This window comes from Aristolochia californica, unplaced genomic scaffold (assembly GCF_029961685.1).
Source record: "Aristolochia californica isolate CCGP_79_NKW_82.1479 unplaced genomic scaffold, dmAriCali1.0.hap1 SCAF_11, whole genome shotgun sequence".
In the NCBI taxonomy this organism is placed as follows: Eukaryota; Viridiplantae; Streptophyta; class Magnoliopsida; order Piperales; family Aristolochiaceae; genus Aristolochia; species Aristolochia californica.
In genome coordinates, this window is record NW_027181782.1 from 9,367,405 (window position 1) to 9,394,707 (window position 27,303).

The 27,303-nt window shown below is 39.9% G+C and overlaps 1 protein-coding gene across 1 annotated transcript; it reads right to left on the minus strand.

The window, feature by feature from the left end:
• Positions 1–308: 308 nt before the first annotated feature.
• LOC137944453 (lysine-specific demethylase ELF6-like) lies at positions 309–27,303 on the minus strand. The gene is made up of 7 exons (XM_068790139.1): positions 25,786–27,303; positions 25,607–25,685; positions 25,330–25,397; positions 24,953–25,103; positions 23,557–24,104; positions 19,267–19,638; positions 309–2,630 (listed from the first exon to the last, which is right to left on the minus strand). Exons 1-7 carry the CDS (start codon positions 26,831–26,833, stop codon positions 544–546), a joined length of 4,353 nt encoding a protein of 1,450 aa, XP_068646240.1. The 5' UTR covers positions 26,834–27,303; the 3' UTR covers positions 309–543.

Genomic DNA, 27,303 nt, shown 5'->3' on the forward strand with positions numbered 1-27,303 from the left:
TTCCACTTCCACGGGGTGTTCCTCTCCTCTTGTAAACAGCTAGTACCAGATAACATTGAAGCTCATACTTTCTACAACTAAGCCAGATGGACGATCTTGGCGGATGGAAACAGGCCAATCTAAGTGACCAAAACTTCATGATACAAAGCAAGGAATGCTCATTCATAGGGAGCCACTGAACACAAGCAAGAGAAAGGCAGTGGACCCAGATTCTTACCTCCTGCTTGCTTCCAAATTTCTGGAGGAACCATGCACAGAAAACTGGTTTAAGTGCCTGAGCAATTAATCACATTTATTTTCCCAATGAATGAAATAATCCATTTTGATTAAGTTGGGGAACAACAGAATGTCCAGAAGACCCGATCAAAGATCCATGGAGAAACAAACACATCGATTACACTCAAGTCAGATTGGATCATCTACTGCTAATCCAACAAATGTTTCCTACAACTAGCATGCCCCAGAAAAAGGAAGCTGCCGTTATAACTAATTGCCTCCTTCCCACAATAAAATTAACATCCTTAAAATGTTACAGCAGTGTAGCTAGTCTAAATAAGTGTGTCCAGTTTTTCTTCTGTGGCGGCTGAAGTCTGAAACAAATCTAAAAGTAAGACCACAACCCTCAAACTTACACTGATACGGTCTCTCGCCTGTATGAACGCGTACATGTTCAGTTCGTGCCCAAGCCCACTTGAATGACATTTTACACCCCTTCCATGGGCACTTCAGCGGCCTTTCATCGGTGTGAACCTTCTGATGGTGCATGGCATACTTGTGACAACTGAACCGCTTCCCACATCCCTTGTGGGTGCATTGATTCTGCCTGTGGAGATTTAATTCACCCTTTGTTAAGAAACTCATGTGACATCCTTCTATATCACACTCATAAGACTCTTCACTAGCCTTGTATTTTACCCTCAAACCTGCTATACCAATTTGTTTCCTGGACTTCTTTTGCACCTTCTCATCCATTATTCCACAACTTGGTATACTAGCCACCATGGTCCCTGTTCTTGGTCTCAAGCCCTCACATGGGCTCTTTATAAAACCATTACAGTCAGCCTTTTTTGACAATGTTGAATCATTACAATTAACTGGATCCTTACATTTCTTGTCTGATTCTCTTTTCTGCTTTTTTGAGTACACGAGGAAGATAGGTGCGGCATTTGCAAGAACCCCCCGTGAATGAGTCATACTAGCAATGTTTCTTTCCTGCCCAGTATGAACATTTTGCTGCATTTCCAAACCACTTGTCACAGTAATGGCAAGTTGACCTTCCTGATTTCTGGAATTATGAGCTTTCTCCACTCTTGCTTCATAGAAAATCTTATTGTTGGCCTGCTTTTCAGAAACTTCTGCAGTTGAGTTTGCAATATAAGGCATTCTCTCTGAATCTGTTGAAGCTGGCAGATCTGCTTCACCAGCAACATCGGCCTGAAGTTGTTCACAACTTTCCATGCTTGAAACAGAAGGAAAACCAGATAAATTTTCAAACTTACAGACTTCAGTCTGATAAATTTCCATGGGTACTTGCGAATCTTGGTGAGTTTCAGAAGCACCAGATGAGGAACCAGGAGGATTGAAATCTACAAATTTTTCAGAACCACAAACTTCAAGTCCCTTCCTTTTCCCCTCAGAATGTAGAGGCTCACTTTCACTTTGAGAATCTTCAGGTGACAAACTGGGATTGCCTGGCTTTTCAGAAGAACAAACTTCATTATTGGTATTAGCTTCTTCTGCACCAAGGGTTACACGAGAAGTTCCAGAAAGTTCAGCTGGAGGTACAACAGAAATAGACGATCTAGAAGCTGGGCCAATATTAGAAGGTTGATTGTCCTTGTCTGCTTCACCGCTGAGTGGGAAGTCTCCATCCAAATTCGAAGTGTCAGTACCCCCAACATTGACCTCTTCTAATATTTTTGGATAGGAAGAGTCCACAGACTTGTGTATCTCACCCACCACATCTATTACATGAATTATTGGCTGATCTTCTGACTCTGATTTTTCAGATATTTCAGAGTTTGAGATAGCCACAGTGGGCAAAGCCAAAATAACTGAACCAGTATTAGCTTTCTCATTTACATTACTAGTTCCATTGTCAGATGCAGTTATATCCCCACAAAGCTCTTCTCTAGGTAGGCATCTTCTAGGGCGGCCACGACCACGGGGCTTACAACCTAATTCTTCAGGTGCAGGTTCACCAAAAGAACTTTCCCAATTCTTAGCTTCATTAACTAAGTTCTCTGCAACTAAATCACTCTTATGACCACATGAATTCAGGTTACCAGGATTTCGTACCTTGCTATGTGTTCGAGATTTTCTGGAGATCCATTTGAGGCTAGGCATACTCAGAGAAGGAACCTGCTCAGAGAACAACCCACCTAATGCCAGTCTGTGCTGCTCAAACTTTGACGGAGATAGCTTGCGAAGCTTGACACAGTACTTGAGATTCAGACCTAGTTTTGAGGTCCAATCTTCTCCACATTCTTCGTGTTCCTCAACATCAATTGCAACATTAATCAAGTTAAGATCCTCTTCTGACGCGAGATTCAATGTTCCATCTGCAAATTGGAGATGAACACCAACTTCTTCAGCAATGAACCGAGCTTCTTCTTTTATTTTTGGGAAATCTGCATCAATTAAAAATGTACATGACAGTCTCAGTATAAATTGATTGTTCATACAACCAAAAGCAAACAGGAACAGAAGTCAATCACCTTAACAAATCATTTCAACAGACTATAGAGAACCATCTTGAAGTAACATTGGACTCCATAATTCACTTTTTGAAACTCTGTTTTAGTCTTGTTCTTTACAACAGTTTTGTGGCTTTTAGATAGACTATTGCTGCTAGTACTGATGTCCCCATAAATCAAACTCTGAATTGTTTTAGAATCACCTTCTTGTTCAGTGTCTCTTAATGCCAGTCCTTTCCATTATTCTGCTCATGATGCATGAAAAATTACAGAAACAAGTTGGACGGCTCATTGGTATTAAGGATTCCAATCAGAATGAAGTCTCTATACAAATTTGTAAGAGAGTCTAGCTTCATAGGCAGGGTCCAATTTGAACTATTTTCATTTTTTTTTCTCTATGCATGTAGCCCTAAGAGCATTCATTTCATTACTCTCATAACTCGTTTAATAGTAACGAGAGGTTGACTCCCTGTCTCCTCATACGACCCAACTAGGGTCTTACAAGTCCTATTCCAACTCCTTTCTTTAATCACTTGTCTTCTTTCCTTTCATCTTTCTTTTCTTCCACTCTTCTTTTCCCTCTACACTTAATCTTTAATTTTCGGGATTGTAATTATCTTCATGGTATCAGAGCAGATCTGATATTGCTCCTCAATTGTACGATCATTAAGAGAAGGAATTGAAGTCGCTACATCTCTATGCCATCATCTTCAACTGACAATCAAATGAAAAACTTGTGTCATGTCTACTTGCAGGTCTAGTAAAAACAATGTTTTCTGGCCTGATAGTTAGAATCATGGCTGATGGAAAAGCTGTCATCAACCCCTTATGGGCTTGAGAAGTCAAGCGAGAGAGACGAGGGAACAGGAAAGGTTACAACTATCAAGCTTGATGGTCAACTATCTCATGTGGACTCCAGCATCAGAGATTTATAGTAGTTTATGGAAGAAAGATAAATATGTTTATGAGGGCAAGACAATTTGCTGGTTCTGTTGTGGCTTTTAAAAGGAGTGGAACGGCACATAGGTAACCAAATAGTTTTTTTGTCAGACTGCCAAGGGCATCAAGGTGGTTCTAGAAAAAAGGTTTTCACATGACAAGAATTTGTCTCATATTTGTGACTTGTATAAGTTTTTTTTAACACGGGAAGAGGAGATAAACCTCCTCTGCAGTTTGTTGGACAGACGGAAGGTGTGTGACTGGAGATCAATAAATATCATCCCCTGCTCCAAGAAATGGACAAGCTTAACAAACAAAGAGAGGAAGTTTATAGTGACCTGACTTCTATATGCCACAGGACTTGGTTATGAAGCCAGTGGGGCTCAAATTCTAGCCAATACGACAAAGTGTTCCTTTCAGTAAACAATTCCAAGTTTAATGCAAGCAGAGTCAGCCATCCCAACTTCAGGTGTGAAACGTGATACTACAGCCCTTGTGAAGAGCACATGGTCAGAGAGGCAAGAATGGGGGAGGTCGGTGCAGAAACAAAGAAAATCTAATCAGAGTCCATACTAGTATTGGAATAAGTTTGGCAGACTTCCAGTGTTGGCAAACCAGGAATTTCAAGGTAATGGCCTAGACTTAAATGTGGTAACATGAATAGTTAATGCAAGTCCCTGTGACTCCACATGAGGAGCAAGCTCCATCGGCTTCTGCTAGTGCCACTTTGACATTCATCTGCTTTCCTTGCTTTTAGGACCTCTGGAGAAGAGGACAATTGGTGAAGGCCGTTGTTGAAGAGCAAATATGGAAGAGTCTTACATGACTCTCACAATAAGAAGTCTTACAGAACCAAAATTATTATGGAAGCAGGTCTCACAGAAGAGTTTCAGTTTAAAGGTATTAGTCTTCTATTTATGTTAAGTTATTTAATTATGCTAGGACTTATCTTTAAGTGTTAGAGTTTGGGTGTAATTGGGACAAGGGTAGTTTAATTGTAATTGGACTCTACTACTTTCCTCTATTATAAATTGGGGTTCATGTACTCTAATTACATCAAATCAATGAAGTTTTTCTCTTTTCCATAAATTCAACTGTCGTGAGAAAGATGGACTTTGCTATCTCAAGGAAACTTTACATTCATCGCCTATAGCCTTGTAGACTTTTGTTTCTACATATGAGTCGCACCTCCGTCCTGCTCTCAAGCAGCTGACAAGTTAAAGAAGCATATTATATCTTTGGTATCCTCCTTAGAGTTTACTGTAACACTTGGCAATCAGGCAAATACCATAGAGATTTTTTTCCAATTAATAGTAGCTTTAATAGTTCTTGATTTATTTCAATTAGTAGATTCAGATGTTTGGAGTCCATGCCACATTCCTAATAAGTGAACGTAAGTACTTTGTTACTTTTATTGATGATTATATTCATGCTACTTGGGTGTATCTATTGAAAGATTCTATTAGATTGGTGGTGTACTTATGCATTTTTTATGAAGTAAAATCTCAATTTCTTCAATCTTAAAATTCAATAGCTAAATGAGTAAGTAGTTCAAGGATTTTTGCAGATGATGGCATTGTTCACCGATCATCTTGTTCTCACACCCTTCAACAAAATGGGGTAGTTGTTTAAAAAAAAAAAATGGGATAGTTGAGTGCAAGAATAGTTATCATTTGGACATAGCTCGTGGTTTATTGTTCCAAATGAATGTCCCTCGCCATTTTGGGGATAAGGCAGTGCTTACTACCTACTCTCTTATTTTATTTTATTTTTGAAATGATTACCTACTCTCTTATTAATCTAATGCCCATCATCTATCTTTAATGGTCATGCCTCCTTCCAGATTTTACACCCTAATCTTCCACGTTTTTGTCCTCCAAAACCGTTTGGTTGCGTATGCTTTGTCCAAAATTTCAGACCGACTTGTAAGAAACTCTCTCCCCAAACTATTAAATGTATTTTACCATCATTATTCTCGTGTACAAAAGAGGTAATAGATGCAATGATCCAATGATCAATAGTTTGTGTTTGCAAATGTCACTTTCTTTGAAGAAGTTCCTTATTATGCTGTTGTGGCCAACAAGTTGTTGTCTTCACCATTTTTGACACATGTTATTGTGCATGAGACTGTGCCCTCACCTTTGACTGGTGTTGACCATCCAACAAATACTCATGGCATCTTTCCTACCTCCTCTTCTGAGGTTGGTTTCCTTATCGGGGCCATACCTCTTACCATTGTGTCTCTTCCATCTGATCTCATTTTTTCCATTGCTCTAAAAAAAAGAGTAGAAGAATGTACTAAGCATCCCGGTGGGGACACCAGTGTGCCACCAGTCACACAAGTTTACACTCGGAGGCATCAGGCCCACCAGGACCCACTACCCCGATATTTTTGTAATATATTTATTTCATTTTATTTTTGTTTTAATTTTTCTGATTTTACGAGATTTATCAGTTAGTGATTTATCTCTTTGTTTTTTAATTTTGAATTTCAGTATTGTTTCTTTATTAAGGGATTGTAATCAAATTAGTGAGACAATTTTGTTGATGAATTGAAATTATCCTTCGTTCTCCGCTTCCCGATCCTTCTCTTCTTCCTCTCTAATCTTCTCTTTCTTCTTCTTCTTAATTCCTCTTCTCCTTCTCTGATTTTCCTCTTTTCTTCCCCAATTGCAAAGTCAAAATCGTTAAGATCACGTTGTTCCGCATCAGTTTGGTATCAGATCAAACATTCTTATCACTGAAGACCCATCGCCAAAGACCTCCCAGAGCCAAAAGTGTTGAAGCCTACTGCAACATCGAAATTCTTCCGAAACATCTCGATTCTGTTTGTCACCCACTTTCTTTCTCCCATCTCTATGTTATTCCATCGCCGGCCAATAGAGCATCCGGGCAACAACCCCTCTAACCAACCCAACACCGTCATCGACCGAACCGTGAGCCCAGGTACACTCACTGAGCCCCATCCCCTCTTTCCCTTTCTCTTTCCCGTAGCCAATGTCATCAGCTCCCACCAGCGACCACTGCTCCACCGCCTAGCCACCATCCGCAACACCTAGGAACCACCGACGACACCCAGACTAGTTCTGAAGTTCGTCGCACGGAAGAAAACCCCCGCAGCAGCTACTAAAGGGTTCACCGCCACCGTCGCTAGCAGCAGCCGCTACAGCCAAGCCTTTGAGGGCCATCAGTCGCAGCCGCCGCTGCAGCTGAGCCTCCAAGGGCCATCCGTCGCAAGAGTCGATTCCCCATCGGTCTTCCTCCCATCAACTTCACCATCGAGCTTCTGATTAAATAGATGCACAGGAAGAGAACACCCACACGTGAGAATTTGAGAGAAAGCTAGTGACTCGCGTGCTAAGGAAAAGAGGGTGGTTAAAAAAAAGAGTCATCATCAGCTTGTTCACTCCAGCTTCAGTTCCAACCCTGGCTAGCCGTCTACATTGCATACATTGCTATGGTCCACCCCAACCAGCCTACCAAGTTATGACGTTCTACCCCCCTTTCTGGTATTACACAGTTTGTCTTAGATTGCATTAATATTTATTTTTGTGCTGGTAGTTTGTAGTACCAACATTACTTAAACCTCGAAATTCATACAACAAAATTTGTGCCAAAAAAAAAGAGATTTCAATCACTGCTTTAGTTTCATTCTTTCCTTTATCTTATTAGTCTGTGCACTTTTGTCTTGCATCTTTGTTGATTTGAATTAAGTAATCACAAAATGAACCATAAGCAAGACACTTTAACAAGCATAGAATTTGTTTGGGCTTATTTGAGGGAACTCAATAGTACATGCATTTACGTAGTGGACATCATGACGGGAAATGCGTTATCCTCCATTATAGACACCGAAGATGACACCCTCAAACAAATTTTGGATCTACTTGGCACCATTAATGATAGACTCACGGCCTTAGAAATTCGGTCAGCCAAAGGGAAAAGCCATGTAGAAACTAAGCATCCTAGGGGTTTTGATACCGAAGAGGAGGAATTCCCTCGTGCTCGTTTTCACATATTCCCTCCTTCTAGGAATCATGTATCCTACCCCCAACACCATGAGCGACCCAAAGACAAAATTTTGAAACACAAAAGAGTCGAGGCCCCTACATTTGATGATCATTTGGATCCATGGGTATTTTCCACGTGGATTCATGAGATGAACCGATTTTTCAGGTGGTACAACCTATGTGATGATAGAAAAATCAGGTTCACGAAAATGAAATTGATAGGCATTGCTCAACTTTTCTAGGAAAACATTGAAAGGGATACTACGAGAAGACACAAGCCACCTATTACTCACTGGGAGGAAATGAAACTCAAACTCTAGATAAAATACGTCCCCCCTTCCTATAGAAGCACCCTTCTAGATCAGTGGCACAATCTTAGGCAAGGGAATAAATCAGTCACTGAGTACATTGCTCAATTTGATGAGTTCCATATGTGGTGTTCTGTTATGAAAGACAAAAACATCACTTTAAGCAAGTTCCAAAAGGGCCTAAATGATGACCTTTGACAAGAGATGATGCTTTGGGGTGTCACTACTATGGAGGATGCTTATGCAATTGCCCATAATTATGAGTTAGCCACCAAATTCCCACCCACACAAGGGACAGACACCCATACAATGCCTTTTAGGTCTTCCATGACCGGTCCTCAAGTTTTAGGAAAGTCAATTTTAGGAGCTCCCCCTTAGAGATTGTGTCGCAATCTAGACACCCCTCCATCAGGGGCAGGAAAAGAATTGTCAAAATTCAATTCGAGGATTCTATGTCATAAGTGTCGAGGATTTGAGCACATTGTATCCAGTTGTAGCACTCAAGCCCTTCTTGTCGAGAATCAGGTATACCCACAAGAAGACCAGGAAAACATGGAGTACAATCCTGATCCCTCCGATTTTGATCTCCTAGATGAGACAGGTGAGGAAAACACAACCACCATGAATTGCGTGAGGCCCGACCACACTCCTCTTAACAGGCTGAATGTTGCCCAATGTGCATTGACTCAGCCAAGGAGTCGGACCACTATCTTTCACACTTACATCAAGTATGAAGATAAGGGTTGTAAAGTCATCATTAATAGCGGCAGTTGCATCAATGTCATTTCATCTTGCATCATTGCCCACCTCGGCCTAAAGACAGTCCCACATCCCAAACTCTATTGAGTTTTGTGGGTTGATGATACCTCCATTTCAATCGAGGGTAGGTGTCCAGTTCCTATTCAATTCCTAAGACTACAAGGAAGACATCTGGTGTGATGTAATTATCATGGATGTGGGTCACATCATTTTGGGCAAGCCCTGGTTGTATGACCAAGATGTTCCTATTTATGGGCGCTCAAATATTTCCTCCTTGTTTAACGAAAAGATCATCCACCTTAAACCATTGCCTCCACAACCTATTACGCAGGGTAAAGAACAATCGAGCTCCCAAATGAAAACCTTGCATTACATCAGTCCCAAAGATATGGAACAAGAAATACTGCATCAGTCTGTAGTTTTTGTAGTGGTAGCCCGCGAGGTACCCGTGAAATCCTCAGGCGACCCCCTGCCTAAAGTTGAGTCCATCTTACGAGAATTCTAAGATGTCTTTACCAAGGAGCTTCCAGATACACTACCACCTATGCCAAATCTACCACATTATCGAATGAATCTCGCTAAACATGGATGTTGAATTTATGGAAAAGTGAAATACTTCATTGACATCTTTAACTTGTTGTAATCAGAGTACATGAACCTTTATTTATAATAGAGGAAGGTAGTAGAGTCCAATTACAATAAAACTACCCTTGTCCCAATTACACCCAAACTCTAACACTTAAAGATAAGTATTAACAAAATCAAATAACTCAATATAGATAAAAGACAAATATAACTCAAACTAAAACTCTTCTTTGACATGACCATATGATTAAATATTTTTGTGAGTCCTTGATCTTCCAACTGATGTGATAAGGATGCCAACTCATGGTAATCATTGTGGGTCCTACTTCTTATGGGTTTGGGCCCATCTTGTGGGCCTTCCTTGGTCGTGTGGCCCATCTTATAATAATCTTAGATATGTGGGCATTCCTTGGTCGTGTGAGCTTGAGCTTATCTTCCAACACTCCCCCTCAACCTGGGGGTGACAAAACAACATGAACTCCCAACTTGCTGCAAATGATGTATAGAATATTTTTGTATAAAATGGCACATCTTCTAATATGCCTTCATCTTCCAATAATCCCCCTCACGTTGTTGCATCCTTCATTGAGGCCATGCGGCATTATATAAGTGAGAGTAAAAATCACTCCTAGCCGGTAAGCCATTGCTTCAGACTCCAATCTAATGCTGGATGTAAGGCACACTCCACTTCTATCGGTAGTGTGTCTATCAGCATTGCTCTGAAGTGTCCACCACCGTGTCCCTCCATAGGACAACGACTCTCAAGTGGTAGGAGACATAAAAGCCATTACAAGGGGGGATAACGTAGATGTAATAATAAGTTCCTCCGTCATGGACTTCCAACTACAAATAAATTTTGATCTTTTTTACGGGGATGAAGTTCCTCCGTCATGGACTTCCAACCACAAATAATTTTGATTTTTTTTACGGGGATGAAGTTCCTCCGTCATCGACTCCCAACCACACATAATTTTCATCTTTTTTACGGGGTAAAATAAATGATGACATGAGACCACCTCTTCTTCAATAATAATGTCTCCAAATAGACATAATAGTTGCAGTTGAATATAACACAACCATCTTCCAACACACATAACATGAACCAAAATAATAAACCTTGTAGAAGGACCCATAAAACAATCATAATCCGATATAAATATTGTTTCTTTGATGCACAAGCTTCATCTTTTGTGCTCCCCCTTTCTTGAATATTTTGGTCACATAAACTTATCCACAACATAAGGAATAAAATACTTCTTTCTTGTACTTCTTCTAATTCTCCCCCTCAAGCTGGGATATAATGGCAGTGATCCCAGCTTGAACCAAATATCATAGAGGTAGCAATAGGCCCAAATAACAGAGATGTACAAATAAGCCCTCAAACCAGGGAGAAGTGAGATATTTTCCTGATATATCCACTCAAAAAGTGACGCAAAATTATTGACATAAATTCGGATTTTTCAATACAGTAGAATACCAGCATGACCTTTGATTCTTCCAATGCGAATATATCTTAAAATATAGATCATATTGACATAAAAAAATTTCCTTCTGAAACTAGACTTAAATACCTTTCATGCAAGTATAACTTCTCTTCATAAAATATAGTTATCAGAAGATAAATAATCTGATAGATTTCGGTCTCTGTTATCTGGCCGAACGAAGCACTGTTGCTCCTTTTTTTCCAAAATGACCATTGATTCATCAAAGATCAATATCTCCTTATAAAAAGATCATACCGAGGATGGGTTGAATAGGTAAGAAAATAGACTTACGGATCTTTCTTTTGATATATAATTCTCCATATAAAATATCTTTCTTGATAGCATAAAATACCTCGGAATTTGAAGCTTTCTGTTGCCGCTCAAACCTCTTTTTCAATCTGAACTTTGTTGCTTCAAATATCGATTTCTATTTGTAGATAACTCAAATAAAAAATTGGTTGAATAGGTAAAAGAATAGACTTACAGATCTTTCGTTTGATATATATTTCTCCACATAAAGTCTTGGTCTTGATAGCAAAAAATACCTTGAAATTTGAAGCTTTCTGCTGCCGCTCGAACCTCTTTTTCAATCTGACCTTTGCTGCTTCAAATATCGATTTCTCTTTGTAGATAACTCAGATAAAAAATTGGTTGTATAGTTAAAAGAATAGACTTACAGATCTTTCTTTTTATATATATTTCTCCGTATAAAGTTTATTTCTTGATAGCAAAAAATACCTCAGAATCGGAAGATTGCTACTGTTGCTCGAACCTTTCTGCAATCTGACCTTCCCTCATTCAAATATCGATATCTCTCTCCGTGAGTTGACCAAGTCAACTCACAGCACCTACTTTGATACCATGTTGAATTTATGGAAAAGTGAAATACTTCATTGACATCTTTAACTTGTTGTAATCAGAGTACATAAACCTCTATTTATAATAGAGGAAGGTAGTAGAGTCCAATTACAATAAAACTACCCTTGTCCCAATTACACCCAAACTTTAACACTTAAAGATAAGTCCTAACATAATTAAATAACTCAATATAGATAAAAGACAAACATAACTCAAACTAAAACTATTCTTTGACGTACCATATGATTAGATACTTTTGTGAGTCCTTGATCTTCCAACTGATGTGATAAGGATGCCAACTCATGGTAATCATTGTGGGTCCTACTTTTTATGGGTTTGGGCCCATCTTGTGCGCCTTCCCTGGTCGTGTTACCCATCTTATAATAATCTTAGATATGTGGACCTTCCTTGGTCGTGTGGGTTTGAGCTTATCTTCCAACAATGGAGAATTACAGCGGCAGGTGAATGAACTCCTTCAAAAGGGATTCATCAGGGAGAGTATATGTCCTTGCGCAGTGCCCTACTCATACCAAAGAAGGATGGCCCTTGGCAAATGTGTGTGGACAGTAGGGCCATCAACAAAATCATCGTCAAGTATCGATTTTTGATTCCCCGACTAGATGATATCATAGATATGTTGATGGGTCCCACTATATTTTTGAAGATTGACCTTAAAAGTAGTTACCACCAGATTCAAGTCTGCCCGGAAGACAAATGGAAGACAACCTTTAAGATAAAAGATGGGCTACATGAATGGATGGTTATGTCTTTTGGATTGTCGAATTCACCTAACACTTTCATGCACAAGATGCACAAGTGCTTTGACCATTTTTTGGTAAGTTATTGGTGGTCCATTTTGATGACATCCTCATTTATAGCCAAACCAAAGACTAGCACCTTGACCACCTCCGCCTAGTTTGCCACACGCTCCGGAAGGAACAGCTTTAAGCAAATCTCCGAAAATGTTCCTTTCTAACTAATCAGGTGCTTTTCTTGGGCTTTGCCTTAACTCCCGTTGGTCTCACTATAGATCCCCGGAAAGCAAAAGCAATTGTTGAGTAGCCAGAACCTTCTACCATTCATGAGGTTCATAGTTTTTATGGTTTAGCCACTTTTTACAAACGATTTATCAGAGGATTCAGTTCCATCATGGCGCCTATGACTGATTGCATGAAGGACAGTTTTCATGGTCGAAAGCCGCCTCTCGTGCTTTCCAAGATATTAAAAAAGTGTGACAGAGGCACCTGTTATGAGATTACCTAATTTTTCTAAGGTTTTCTAAGGTGTACTGAGTCAAGAGCGACATCCGATCGCGTATTTTAGTGAAAAACTTAACTACGCCAAACAAAAGTACTCAACCTATGACAAGGAATTCTTTGAGGTTGGACAAGCTTTATGTTATTGGTGTCACTATCTCCTTCCACATGAATTCATCTTGTACTTCGATCACGAGGCTTTTCAATATCTCAATTCATAAAAGAAACTTAATTCTAGGCATAGGCGATGGGTCGCGTACCTACAAGCATGCTCTTTTGGTCTTGAAGCACCAATCCGGGAGTGTGAATAAAGTGGTTGATGCCCTCAATCGCAAGATTATCTTATTGTCTAAGGTGAGTGTGCAAGTTACCAGTTTTGAGAATATGAACGATGACTACGATTCTTGTCCCAACTTTGGTAAGGTGTACACTGAATAGTGATAGGGACAGCAATGCCCCATCGATGACTTCTATCTCCAAGATGATTATTTATTTCGATCAGATAAGCTATATGTTCCTTGTACATCGGTGCGAGACTTTTTTATTTTGGGAACTCCATGTGGGAGGATTCAGAGGACATTTTAGGCAAAATAAAACAATTGAGGAGGTGGAAAGTCAATTTTACTGGACAAGCTTAAAAAGGGACGTCGCAAAACTGGTTGGACAGTGTAGGACATGTCAATTGGGTAAACATAGAGCATCAATTTTGTCTTAGGTCTACAACGTACCTTTCGGAAAAACGACTCCATCTTTGTTGTGGTATATCGTTTTCCAAGATGGCTCATTTTATCCCTTGTGTTAAAACTTCCGATGCATCAAGAGTCGCTCGACTATTCTTTGATGAAATTGTCAAACTATACGATCTTCCTCAGACCATCGTTTCTAACAATGATGTCTACTTCATGAACTACTTTTGGAAAACCTTGTGGCACTTAGCAGGTACACAATCGAAATTTTCTAATGTCTACCATCCATACTACCATTCATAGATTGATGGTCAAACTGAAGTCGTTAACCACAGTTTAGGGAACCTACTTCGATGCCTTGTTGGTGACCATCATCGGACATGGGACTTAATTCTTCCAACTGCACAATTTGCATACAACGATTCGGTAAATAAGTCAATAAGTATGAGCCCATTTCAAGTTGTCAATGGGTATCAACCTAAGAAATCTTTAGATCTCATACCAATGTCTCCCCAAGTTAGGGTTTCTAAGTACGTCGTTTCGTTTGCACGTCAAGTCCAAAAATTGCATGCTAAAGTTAATAAACGTATTCACGCAAATAATGCCCAATACATAATATATGCTGAAATGCGCAAAAATGTTAAAGACTTCAATGAGGGTGACTATGTCATGGCTCAGATTCAACCCAAGCGGCTACCTTCGGGGCAAGCTCAAAAGTTGCAAGACCATTTAAGGTGCTGAGAAGAGTGGGAACTAATGCTTATATTGTTGATTTGTCACCTGAATCTAGCATTAGCTCCACTTTTAACATTGAGGATTTGATCACATACAGGGGTCCTTCATCCATTCCTGATGATCCATTTTGTTTGACCCCTTCTGACTCTACCACTTCATCCAATACAGCACCCATTCCCACCCCTGCAGACCCTTTGACTCCTTCCCCTTTTCCTCTACCACCAGCACAAAAAGATCATATTGATGCTATTTTAGATGGACAAATAATTTTAACCAAGAATGGTGCATTTCAATATTTCTTAGGTACATTAAGCAAGGCGTCCAGATTCAGACAAAACTTGGATTTCTTACGAGACACTGCAGCAGTTGGATTCGGATTTGTTTGAGTATTATCAGAGCCTCCAGGAGCTACACTCGACAAGGTTGAGATTTTCTTACCCCAGGAGAGTTGGTGGGGACACCAATGTGCCACCAGTCACATGAGTTTACACTCGGAGGCATCGAGCCTCACCAGGACCCACGACCCCCATATTTTTTTATTTTTATTTTTTTCCTGATTTTACAAGATTTGTCAGTTAGTGATTTATCTTTTTTTTTTATTTTGAATTTCGGTTTTTTTTCTTTATTAAGTGATTGTAACCGGATTAGTGAGACAGTTTTGTTGATGAATTGAAATTATCCTTCGTTCTCCTCTTCCCGATCTTTCTCTTCTTCCTCTTTAATCTTCTTTTTTTTCTTCTTCTCAATTCATCTTCTCTTTCTCTGATTCTCTTCTTTTCTTCCACAATTTCACCATCAAAATCGTTAAGATCACGTTGTTCTGCATCACATCCAATTTCTTAATTTGATTTATTTCATAAATTCTCACCTTATTATGGAGTCTTTTTGTCCTCTCTTACTTCAATGTCAATTCCTAAGACATACTGAGGCACTACACAAACCTGAATGGAAGGCGATAACAAAGGTAGAGATGATAGCATTACACTTAACAGGGGAGTTGGAATTTACGTTCTCCACTGGTAAAGGCCAAGATTGTAGGTTGTCGATGGGTTTAATAGTCAAACACCATGTTAACGCGACAATTGAGGGTTATAAGGCTTAGTTTGTTGCAAAAGGCTACACTTGAACCTATAGTGTCAACTCTGGTGAAACGTTTTCCCCCCTAAATCATTCAAATTTTGTTTGTATCTTCACATATTTGTGGTTGTTAATAAAGGTTGGTGGTTGCATCTATATTTGATGTTAAAAATGTCTTGTTGTGTGGTGATCTAAGTGAAGAGGTATATATGGAGAAACCACCAAGATTTGTTGCTCAAATGGAGATAGACAAGGTGTGGCATCTCAAGAAAGCATTTAAGGCCTCAAGCGGAATCCTCATGCTTGATTTGACAAGTTTAGTCATGTGGTGATGATGTTCAGGCTCAAGAGAAAGTGACTTGAATCAATCAGTATTTATTCTAAGACATGAAACTAGGTGAAGTATATTGATTGTTTATGTGAATGTCAATATGATTTCAAGGGATCATAACAAAGGCATAATGGAGATGAAAAAGTATCTTGGGCAACAATTTCAACATAAGGAAGTCGGGTCATTAAAATACTTTTTGGGGATTTAAGTTGCTCAGAAATAGTCAAGTATAATCTTATCCCAGAGGAAACACAATCTTAACTTGTTGAGTGAAATAGGGTTGCTAAGGGCAAGAACTGTGGATACCACAATGGAAATTCACTCTACCCCACATAATGAGGTGATATTGTTGAGTGGCAAAGAGTCCAACATTGAATTTGGACTCCCTGTCCAAAAGGACCTTTCTCCTCATCCTCGGCCCATGCACTCTTAAACAACCTCTCAGATCATCCTAAGCACCCAGCGGCTCAAGCTTGGTATCTGCTAGCCCCCCCCCCCCCCCCACAAGCCAAATTCTTCATTTGGTCTACCTGCAGAAACAAAATATTAACCTTTGATGCTCTAACTCGTAGAGGTGCCTCAATCTTGGACCATCACTGCCCTTTTGCATAAATACCCCAGAAACAGCAACTCACGTCCTCATTTCTTGCCAGTATGCCTACCAAGTTTGGACAACCCTTTTAAACAAAATTGGCCTCCAATTTTGTGCTTTGAGTAACCTTGCTGACACTATCCTCTCTCTGGTCAACTCGCAGCTTCCAAGGCTAGGGAAAATAATTATATCTTGTTGCATTGGGCATATTATCCGGGCTCTCTGGAAAGAACGCAACAAAAGAAAATTCAAATTCAAGTCCTGCCCTATTGAGGTTTTGACTGACCAAATAGCAAGCCAAGTCTCTGTTTGGCTTTTAAACAAAAAAGAATTCAAAAAATTCAGTGACTCAAACTTCTAGGGAAATTGGCTATCCATTGCCGAGATGTCCCTTCCCGTTCGCCCCCCTATCACGGCCACATGGACACCCCCTCCACCTGGATATATAAAGCTCAACTTTGATGGCAGTGCTTCAGGCTGCCCTGGTCCTGCGGATTTCGGTGGTGTTCTTGACAATGGACATAGCGAACTTCTCTTCTCATATGCTGGCCCCCTTGGCAGGTCAGACTCTACGACTACAGAACTCGTTGGACTTCTGCACGGGCTCAAGGTCTTCTCCAACCATCTCTCTGGCCCACTCTGTATTGAAGGCGACTCAGCAGTAATCATCAATTGGTGCGCAAATCATGGTCACCCCCCCTGGCAACATTGGGATATGTTCAAGGAAATTTGTAATTTACTTTTTGGGCTAATTTGTATGTGGAAACACATTCCATGCTCTGCTAATCACTTAGCAAACTCTCAGGCTAAAGCGGTGTGTCTCTCCAACACTTTGTTGTGGAGTCAGGCCCTTAAAACTAGGTTTGTATTTCTCTCTGTTTATCAATATACGTACTTTCATAAAAAAATAGTCCAACATTGAGAACTATTAAGAAAAAATGATTTAATTATAAGTTTGAGCAATAGGCCTCTTAAGTGGCTAGTCATTTTGGGATGAAACTGGACTCAACCCAACAGAGGTACCAAAGCAAGTAACATGTGTAGCCGAGGCCTAGTGTGTGTTCTCCAGGTTATTTGTGTTGTATGGGCTCCATGAGGGAAGAGCCAGGTCATTTGTGTATTTTGGACATGTGGCAAACCCGTTATGTGTAATCCTGGACGTGAGAGGGAATATTAAGTAAACAAAACTCCCACATTGAGAAATGTTAAGAAAAATGATTTAATTATAAGATTGAACAATAGGCCTTCTAAGTGGCTCGAACCAACAGATACCTATTTCAAAAGATAAGACCCAATACTAGCAAACTTGGAGGTAAGTTGATTTATGCCATGGTTACGAACACGAGCGTCTTGCCTGTTGTTAGTGTGGTTAGCCTCTTCATGGAAAAAGGCCAAAATTTACACCTTGAAGTAGTTTACAGGATTCTCATCTATCTCAAGGGAGCTCCATTTACTATATAAGAATCAGGGGCATGTTGATGAGTCTGGCTATCCTGATGCTAACTATAGGTTCTAAGACTAACCAAAGATCAACAAGGGGCTATTGTACTTTCATTGGAGGTAATTTATTTATATGGAATAAAAACCAATTAGTGGTTGTAAGGGTCAAGTGTTGAAGCCAAATATAAGAGACATGGTACATACTGCATGTGAAATGATTTGGGTCCAGTCCTTATTATCTGAGTTTGGCTTGGAGACTACCTTATCCATGGAACGTAATAACCAGGCAGCAATTCTCATTGCAACCCAGTCTTTCAAGAACATACCAAACACACTGAAGTTGACACCACTATATCTGAGAGGTGCTGTTTGGTGGAAAGTGTGCAACACCCTTTATTCTATCTAAAGCCCAACTCAGAGATTTCTTTATTAAGACTTTACCCTGGTCTCGATTTAATTTGTAATATAAAATAGCTACGTTGTATAATGCCTATTCTCCAGTTTGAAGGAGAGTGTACGAAAGTCTAGCTTCATAGAAAGGGTGTTGCATTGTTTTTTCTCTATGCGTATAGTTCAAAAGACAGCCTTCTCATTACTCTCACATTACTATGTTTAATAAGAAGGAGAGGACAGTCATTGTCTCCTCATATTACCCAACTTAGGGTCTTACAATTCTTATTCCAACTCCTCTCTTCTGTCCTCTCTTCTATAGCTTTTCTTCTTCCTTTTCCACTTTCCTTTTTTTCTACCTCTTCATCATCCCCCTCTTTCACTTGTCTTTAGTTTCTGTGATCATAATCATCTTCAACATCAAAAGGAAGTAAATAAATATTAATTGTCCTGTACTCAATTATCTGGTCAACTAAATATTAGTATTCCTGTACTGACCAAAACAAACTTAAAATCATCTCATACTCTAAATATCTTTTACCACTTCTAGTTTCAAATTTGGAAAGGCCCGGTTGGATAGACTTTACCACTTCCACTTTCAATTTTGGAAGCAAAAAGTTTTTGCTTCTCCTGTTTTTTTTTTTTTTTATAAAAGTTTTTGCTTCTCCTTGAAAACCATCTTTGACTTCCTACACCAGCATCCTTAAAAACCATCTCAAATAGGGAAAGATCCTAAAAAAGATTCACAAAGTTTGTAAAGCTTAATAAGCAAATGAAATGGCAATTCCAAGAGTACTCAGGTCATAAGAGATTGCAAGCCCTCACCACTTCAGAAATTTTGCACAAACAACAAATTTTATGGAGTGCAACTCACAGATATACACTCCAACAATTTAAATTAAAAGCTTTTTAAAAGATTACTGATTATTCCCCAAGCATCAGAAATCTGGAGAGGGAAAAATTTGAGGTATAAAAAGGCATCTCCAAACAGTAGGAAAAACAGAACACCTGAATAGAAACCTCAAAAACGAATATAAAGCTAATAAAAGCAAGGTAAAGATGGAGTATAACCATAAAATGTATGAAGTATAAACAATGTGATCGAAACGCCATCTTTTACCTGAATGGCAAATAATTAAAAATTTTGCACCACCTTTGCTCTCCAACAATTTCTCAATCTCAAGTGCATGCTCCAGGCAGAAGATCCGTGGCCTTAAAATCCTACTAGTTGTATTCCATGGCTTTCTAACCTTCTTGCAGCTATTGTGCCCAGGGGCTTTAAGACACCCCTCTGTGCCAAGAAGACAGGGCTCCAAACTATCAAAAACGTTACTACAGATGTTAATCCCATTTAAGTTGTGAGGGTCCACATCATCTACTGTCATATTCTGACACTCATTTGTGTTGGTCATGACCATATTCTCGTCAATTGTCAGAATAGTCAGTCCAGATTCCTGATAGGAGTTATCTTTTTGGTCCTCACGTACTGCTCCTGTTTCAAGAAATTAAAATCCATAGACATAGGTAACTAGAATTAGATAGATGTTTCAATAGACTAGTTATAGAGGAACAAACGGATATGACTGCAATTGGCTGTATTTTAACACCAAAAGATACAATAAGAGATTCTTGTGGCCTACCATTACTCACATGAAGCCAATACATGACAGCAGGAAAAATCATTCTGAGACAGTTCCCAACTTACCTCAAATGCAGCTAAAGTTAATGGCAGTGGGTGGTAAACATTGAATAGAAAATAGCCTGATGCATGGCAGTACAAAATACAATTTTCAAGAAGCACCCAAAGAAAAGGTAATCACTTTGTCAAGATTTGAACATAGTGAATTAGTTATTTTTATTTAAAAGCATGAATGATAAAAAGGAACTTTTTCTTTTCTTTTTGGAAAACAGCAGGATCTGAACCTGATGTGAAATCAGCAAGCAATCTTTGGATCTATAATCAGACACAGACACCAACACCGCAAAGTAGTAAGCAGAGGAGACCAACGACAACATAAGCTAAGCAGTTCCAGGCCCTATCTGTTGTTCAAATGGCTAATGGTGACCATAGGAAAAACAACTGGAACTAATGATGAAAGTGACACAGTTGAACATTGAGCCCATTTGCAGCAAAACTAGGAGAGATAATATTATTCTTTTTATTTTTGAATGTTGATTACACATGAACACTATACTCAATACCCATGCTGAGATTCAATGAAAGACCTCACTCTAGAAACCCTACCACTGAGCCAATGGCCCGCTCCACTCGGAATGATAAAATTTGAAAAGTAACAATAGACAAGTGACATAAGCTGTTTGAGATAATTGACAAAAGAAATAACCAGTTATGTCAGTTGGACAAGCAAGGACTACAAGAAGACTACATCTTACGTAAATGAAAATTGTGAGCAAAGACTTGAAAAATAAAAAATAAAAGAAATAAAAATATTATTAAATGACAACGAATATATAAAGCATGTTAACAGTAAAAGAAAGCATCGCAAGGATAAGAAGACACAAATCAAAAAATAAAAACTGCATCACCGATAGGAAAGAAGTCACCAGAATAGGATGCATTTAAAAAAAGTCTTTACAATCTTAAGAATCAGTGACTAACTTGCCAACACTAGTGGAATGAATCGTGGCTCTAGATATCAACACATGTAAGCCCATATCAGGTGATTCATATCCATGGAAACGAGAGCTTCAGGTACTATTCCTTTTACCTAATTAAATCCCTTGCTATCCTATGTCATCCTTTACAGAGCATGTTGCAGATTAGAACACAAGCACATAGATGGTCATGAGACTGACAAGAAGAATGTACCAAAATTTGTGGCTCACATGTAACGCAAGAGGAGTTTTTGGCCCAAAAACCTAGCCAATGCAACACTTCTTACATGAAAGGAGATCCCTGAAGTGCAACAGTAACCTACCAACCGACCTGGTACTTTTAAAAAAGAAATAATAGACCTAACTTGTTGGGTATACGACCAAAGTCCCACATTGGCTAGAAGTGGGGAGGATCTTGGATATATAAGTGTGGACACTATCTCCATTGGTATGAGGCCTTTTGGGGGTAAAGCCCAAGAGCAAATCCATGAGGGCTTAGGCCCAAAGTGGACAATATCTTACCAATGTGGAGATAGGTGGTGTCCATAGTCCTTTCAACTGGTATCAGAACTGAGGTTCAGATCTGAGGGAAAACGATGGCAGCAGAGAGGGCTCAAAGGCAAGTGGGAGCTGGCCAGGTGTTACACTTGAGAAACTAAAGTTATGCACAACTTCAGTTGGTCTTCTAGCATGAAGACAGGGGCAGTGAGTTGCAGAGGTGGAGATTATCATGTTTGAGGAAGAGCTGCTGCATTGATATGTGTGAAGACAGATTGAAATCAGTCTTCAAGTGGGAGATTGTCAGGAAGTAATGGGGTTGGTGCCAGAGAGGTGAGCCCCTAAGGATTTTCTCTCTCGTTTGGCGTGTGCTTCACTCAAGGGAAAAACTAAGTTTTCCCTCCTGTCGTTGATATTTTTTCTCTTTGATACTTACAGACAGACAGCCAGGAAGACAAAGCAGTGAGCTTCGGTCTCGCCGGGACTTGCCGGTGCCGAAAGAACAGGATTAGCGTCAGTGGGAGCTGCGGAAGAGAGAAATCGAGAGGTTTCGGCCTCTGACTCTCGTTGGGACAACGCCGCAAAGAGAGGCTTGGGACTCTCGTCTAGACGACGCCGCAGAGAGAGCGTCGTCATGTTACGCTGCAAAGAACCACTCGGTATTCGTTGCCGCTGCCGGAAAAGAGCAGCTCGAGATGAGCATCGCGGGTGCCGGAAGAGAGGAGGTTTCTCACTGACGTGAGAAGTGACGCCAATGTCAAAAGAGGGTAAGCTCGGGACTCGGCGCAATGAACACTGCCGCTCGGCGCTGTTGTTGAAAGACGGAAGTCGATGCCGTTGCTGCTAGAAGAGGGAGCAATGGAGGTTGGCTGTTGCCGAAAAGGAGAGAGTCGTGGAGGCTCACCGTTGCCGAACAAAGGGCTCGAGGAGCGACGCTGCTGCTGAACAGTGTCGTTGTGCGTCGCTGTGAGAGAAAGCAAATAGAGGGGAATAATTCCGGTGGGAGTCGTTCCAGCAAAGAGGCTTTCCAGGTGCTGCTGGTAGAGGCAGCAAGGAGGCTTTCCAGGTGCTACTGGCAGAGGCAGCAAGGAGGCTTGCCAGGTGCTGCTGGTAGAGGTAGCAAGGAGGCTTTCCAAGTGTTGCTGGCAGAGGCAACAAGGAGGCTTTTCCGGTGCTGCTGACAAAGGCAGAAAGGAGGCTTTCTAAGTGTTGTTGGTAGAGGCAGCAAGAAGGCTTTCCAGGGGCTGCTGGCAGAGGCAGCAAAGAGGCTTTCCAGGTGTTGCTGGTAGAGGCAACAAGGAGGTTTTCCAGGGGCTGCTGGTAGAGGGAGCAAGGAGACTTTCCAGGGGCTGCTGGCAGAGGCAGCAAGGAGGCGTTCCAAGTGCTGCTGGTAGAGGCAGCAAGGAGACATGCAGGTGCTACTGGTAGAGGCAGCAAGGAGGCTTTCCAGGTGCTGCTGGTAGAGGCAGCAAGGAGGCTTTCCAGGGGCTGCTAGCAAAGGCAGCAAGGAGACGTTCATGTGCTACTGGTAGAGGTAGTAGGGAGTCGTTGCTGTGAGAGACAGTGTCGTTGCTGTGAGAGACAGTGGGACGACGTTGCTGCTATAACAGATAAGCCTCCCTATTGTATTGTGATCCTCAATTGATTTGAAATGAAATCCTCTACAGCTCACGTGGACGTAGGCAACTTTGGCAACTTGCCGAACCACGTAAAAATATTGTGTCGTGCATGATTACCCGTTTACTTGCCTTGTTTGTCATCGACGATTTTTCCCTAACATAACTTTATGAAAGCTCAAGAGTGGAAGAAGAGGATTAATATAACTGTGTTGTTGTTAGGGATCTACTCCCTCTTCCTTTGTAAAATTTTCTCTTGTTAATATAATACATCTTTATAAAAAAAATGATTAATATAACTATGTAACATAGTTGGGACCATATTTTCATGATAATGATGATTAGTTCCTCTGCTTTTATTTGTCATCTCCAGTAATCATATGGCACGCAACAAGTCGCATTTTTTTCAATCAGTAAAGTGGTACGACAAACTCAGAAAATATCCAGAACAATAGTCTCAAGTTGTGAGCATATAAACCTATTTTTGGTAAAAAATCTAAAAAAGCCAAGAAGATTAGAATAGCTCATACTTAGAGTATCCACAATAGAATTAGAAACATGTAGCTATCATAAACAACATAGTGAGAGTTTGGAGAATCCAAAACTAAGGAAGAACTTAAGCTGCTATTAGTACATGATCTGACTAAGCTATAAAAAAAAAAAGGTTCAAGATATGGCACCTGAATCAGCAGCCTTGATGGTCTCATTACGATAAATATTGCCCTTCATTTGTCCCTTGCATGCTTCTCCCTCTCCAGACAAAATGTCTTCTAGAGCTTTGTCTGAAGGTTGGACTATTGACATAAATGGAAATCCTAGAAGTCCGCAAGCCACACAAGCCAGTGCCCCTGAGTCCATATGTAAGCCACATGGCAAATCATCTGCATCGTAATATAAATTGTTCAATTGCTCCATATGGGAACTTGGACAATTGACATCATCCACAACCCCATCATTCTCTGGATTAACTGAAGGAGTTAATTGGCCATCAATTTTCTTTTGTTTGTCAACCAATAAACCTGATGAACCATTACTTGCGGAAGGCAGCATTTCAGGGTCCCAGAGCACTGCACATTCAGCCACCTCCTTTTCAAGGAAACCCTTTAATAGACAATTTTCTCTCACAATATCATCAAGAAATGCTTTCTTAACTATATTTTCTTTTTCTTCCTTCTTACGATCACTGAGGCGAGAACTTCGTATCCCTGGGAGTAAGTCTTTAGGTATTCTGGCATTAAAAGAATTTCCAGCAGATTCAAACTGGAGAACAAGATTATGATTAGGTGCCCATTTCAGACACCAAATATATATGTAAATATATATAGAGAGAGACATGGACAAAGAGAACAAAGAGGAACTAAGTCAAGAAAAAAGAAAGAAAAAAGAAAGAAAGAGATGAAAAGTTAAAAAATAAAAAAATTGGCTAGTCTTCTACATAAACAATATTGCAAAAGCTTTTGAATCTTAGAAGTCATTTGAACAACCTCCATTACATCTCCAGACCAAAATAATAACCAAAACTTTACCTAATAACTATATGAATTAATGAAACAAAAGAGAAATATATCCTAGTTAATTTACTGTAAACATTTGCACACTAGTAAGCAGCTAGAGGATTCATAATTGACCATCCTGCAGCATGGTGGTCCACAATTGTTTCTCTACACGGTCATCAAAACCCAAAAAAGTCCTTGACTAGAGAATTCTGTTATTAGTACAGAGACCTCCAGAAAACAAAGTTGGAATGATAGAGCACATAGTTTAGACAGCTCAACTGGAAAGCCCAAAGAGGGTACTTGCAAGATGTACTTACAAATCCATCATTTCAAATGTTAACCTCAATAACAGACACAACGTCCATGCATGCAATGAAGTTTTATTCTTCCTGTATGCACTGACTAATTAATGCAGTAAGTATGGCATTCTTCTAAATCAGAACTAAATACACAAGTATATTAAATTAACAATTGATACAACATATCTTCTTATAATCAGAGAAAAGAATCAGCATGTTGACTTTTGCCCATAGATATTATACCCAAAAAGAAACAAAGAAAGTGCACAAGATCAGTTAACCTTGAAACAAAGGACACTGAAAGCAAGTACAGCAGCTGCTGATGAGACAGCATCGGCAAATAATTCATTGCAGCTCTACGTACAGCAGCTTCCTTTGCTACTTTAAGCCACTGTGGAGTGGCAAAATTAGCAGCTTCCCCACAATTAAACCCTGTGAACATAAAGATTGGCCAAGAAAACTACATAAATATAAGGACATGAACAGTTCTATTGTTCTCCAAACTTTGAGCCAAAAAATTCAAAATACATCCAAGAAAGTTTTGAAAAGGGAAGGACTCAAAACATGCAAACTTTCAAAGCCATTCATAGAATTACAGCAACTACAATAATGAAAGGAGGTACACAACTAAAAGATAGAAAATATACAAGACTATTACCGTGGCTGAATCCTACATGATATGCCCTTGGAAATGTCACGACAAATTCACCAGGATTTTGTACCAACCTGAGATAAAAACCATAAGCATAAATAGTACAATGCAATACTGATTATTTTCATGTTTAATTATGTCTCCTTAAAATAAGACCATGACATGGCATTATTTCATTAGCATAAAAGCCCCAAAATCTAGTTCAGTATGACATTGGCCCTCTCAGAGGTTGAAAGGCCTGAAACACTGGGAGTTAGCAAGTAAAGTCCCCAATTAAGCTTACCTGCAACAAGGAATCCCAGACGCAACAATAATCTCAGGTGACATCAAAGTTGTTTTCTCACCTAGGAGAGCGAGTGCAGCTGGCAATGTGTTGTTAAGAATAGAACCAAATCAAATTAAAAATACAAATGCATAAGTAATCCAAGAATTCTATCTATACAAGAAATTATAGGAACATACCTAATCGATCAAGATTTCCACCATAACCGCGGAATCCAATGAATTCTTCCAATGCAAAAGCAAAATCACCAGGAACTCCATACCAAGTCTTTGGAGAACCCGTATGGAGGAAGTTCAAACTATGAAGCTCATGATCTTCCACATGCCAAGCAAACCAACTGAACAACATTCCAATATAAACCATGGGAGAGGTAACTCCAGGTACTTCATCAGGCATAAAGCGAGTAAGTGAACCTGCAGATCTTGCAATTACTTGCAAATTCCAAGGGCTATTTGAAAGCTTCCAACCTGCAGTACCTTCTCTATCAACACTACAGAAGGTCTTAGAGGAAGAATCTTCTTCTGTTTTAGCTTGAGATTCTTCTACACATTCCAACTTTTCTTTTTCATTAGTAACACTTTCCCCATTGAATTTCTGCTTTCTCATTCGCTTATGGAAAAATAGAGCTGGTTCTTCTGGCTCTCCAAAACCAGAGCCTGGCATGTCATTTGCATACTCGACATAAATGGGCTTATCAGAAGCAGCCTTCCAAAATTGAGCCTCCACAACTAATGGAGACACTTCCTTCAAGCTACTCAACTGACTTCGTGCAAAAGCTTTTGATTTTGATTCAAACTGATCTAATGTATAAAACTCCCCACTTTGCCAAACTTGCTTACAAACATCTGGTTGCCTAGCCAACATGGGTCCTTTATGTCTTTTTAAACTATGACCAAGCTCTTGATGTCTTGTTGCGAACACAGCCCGAACCATTCCATCATTTCCTTTATCTCCTGAACCAATTTGGGAAGGTGAAGAAATACTGGAAGAATCTGAGTTGGACCCCAAATCGGGGCATTTTGATAGTGACTTGTTTAAGTTTGATAAAACATATTTTTTTGAAGGTTTGGGCAATGGCGGAACCACCTTGCAAATACCAAAGGAGCTTGCTTCCTGTTCAATTTTGGATATGTATGCAATGGGATCAGCAAATTCGGTTTCAGTGGGGTGATATTCAGGTGCCAGAGGCAGCCTTTGCAGCCAACTGGGTATCTCCAAATCACTCATCAAAGTCAATATCTAGAATATTAATGCCTCGTATTGTAGACAAAAACCAACGTCTTGGACATCCTGCAACTTCTCTCACAAGTTTATTTGAAAACCATTCCAATCAACCTTTTCCGCCTCTGAACCTAATCCGAGAAAACACCAAAACAACAGCACCACTGTAACGAAAGATCAAACGGAATGTGTATCATTCCCCAGGTTCAGGTTCTACAGAGAGATTTAATATAGTTCTCTCTGCTGGCTCAGGAATCAATATCCTTTACTTGCGTCAAAAGCCACATTGCAAATGGGTGTTTGGCCCATTATTATCAGAGTGCGCACATCACCAGCTTGTTAAAGAAGACGGGGAACAAGGATGCAACAGCGAAAAAAAAAAGAAAAAAAAAGTACGAAAGAGAGTAGAGGAAGTCCAAAAACCTGAAGTGGCCGAAACGCCTTTCGTTCTGTCAGAAGTGTAGTTCCTATGCCGA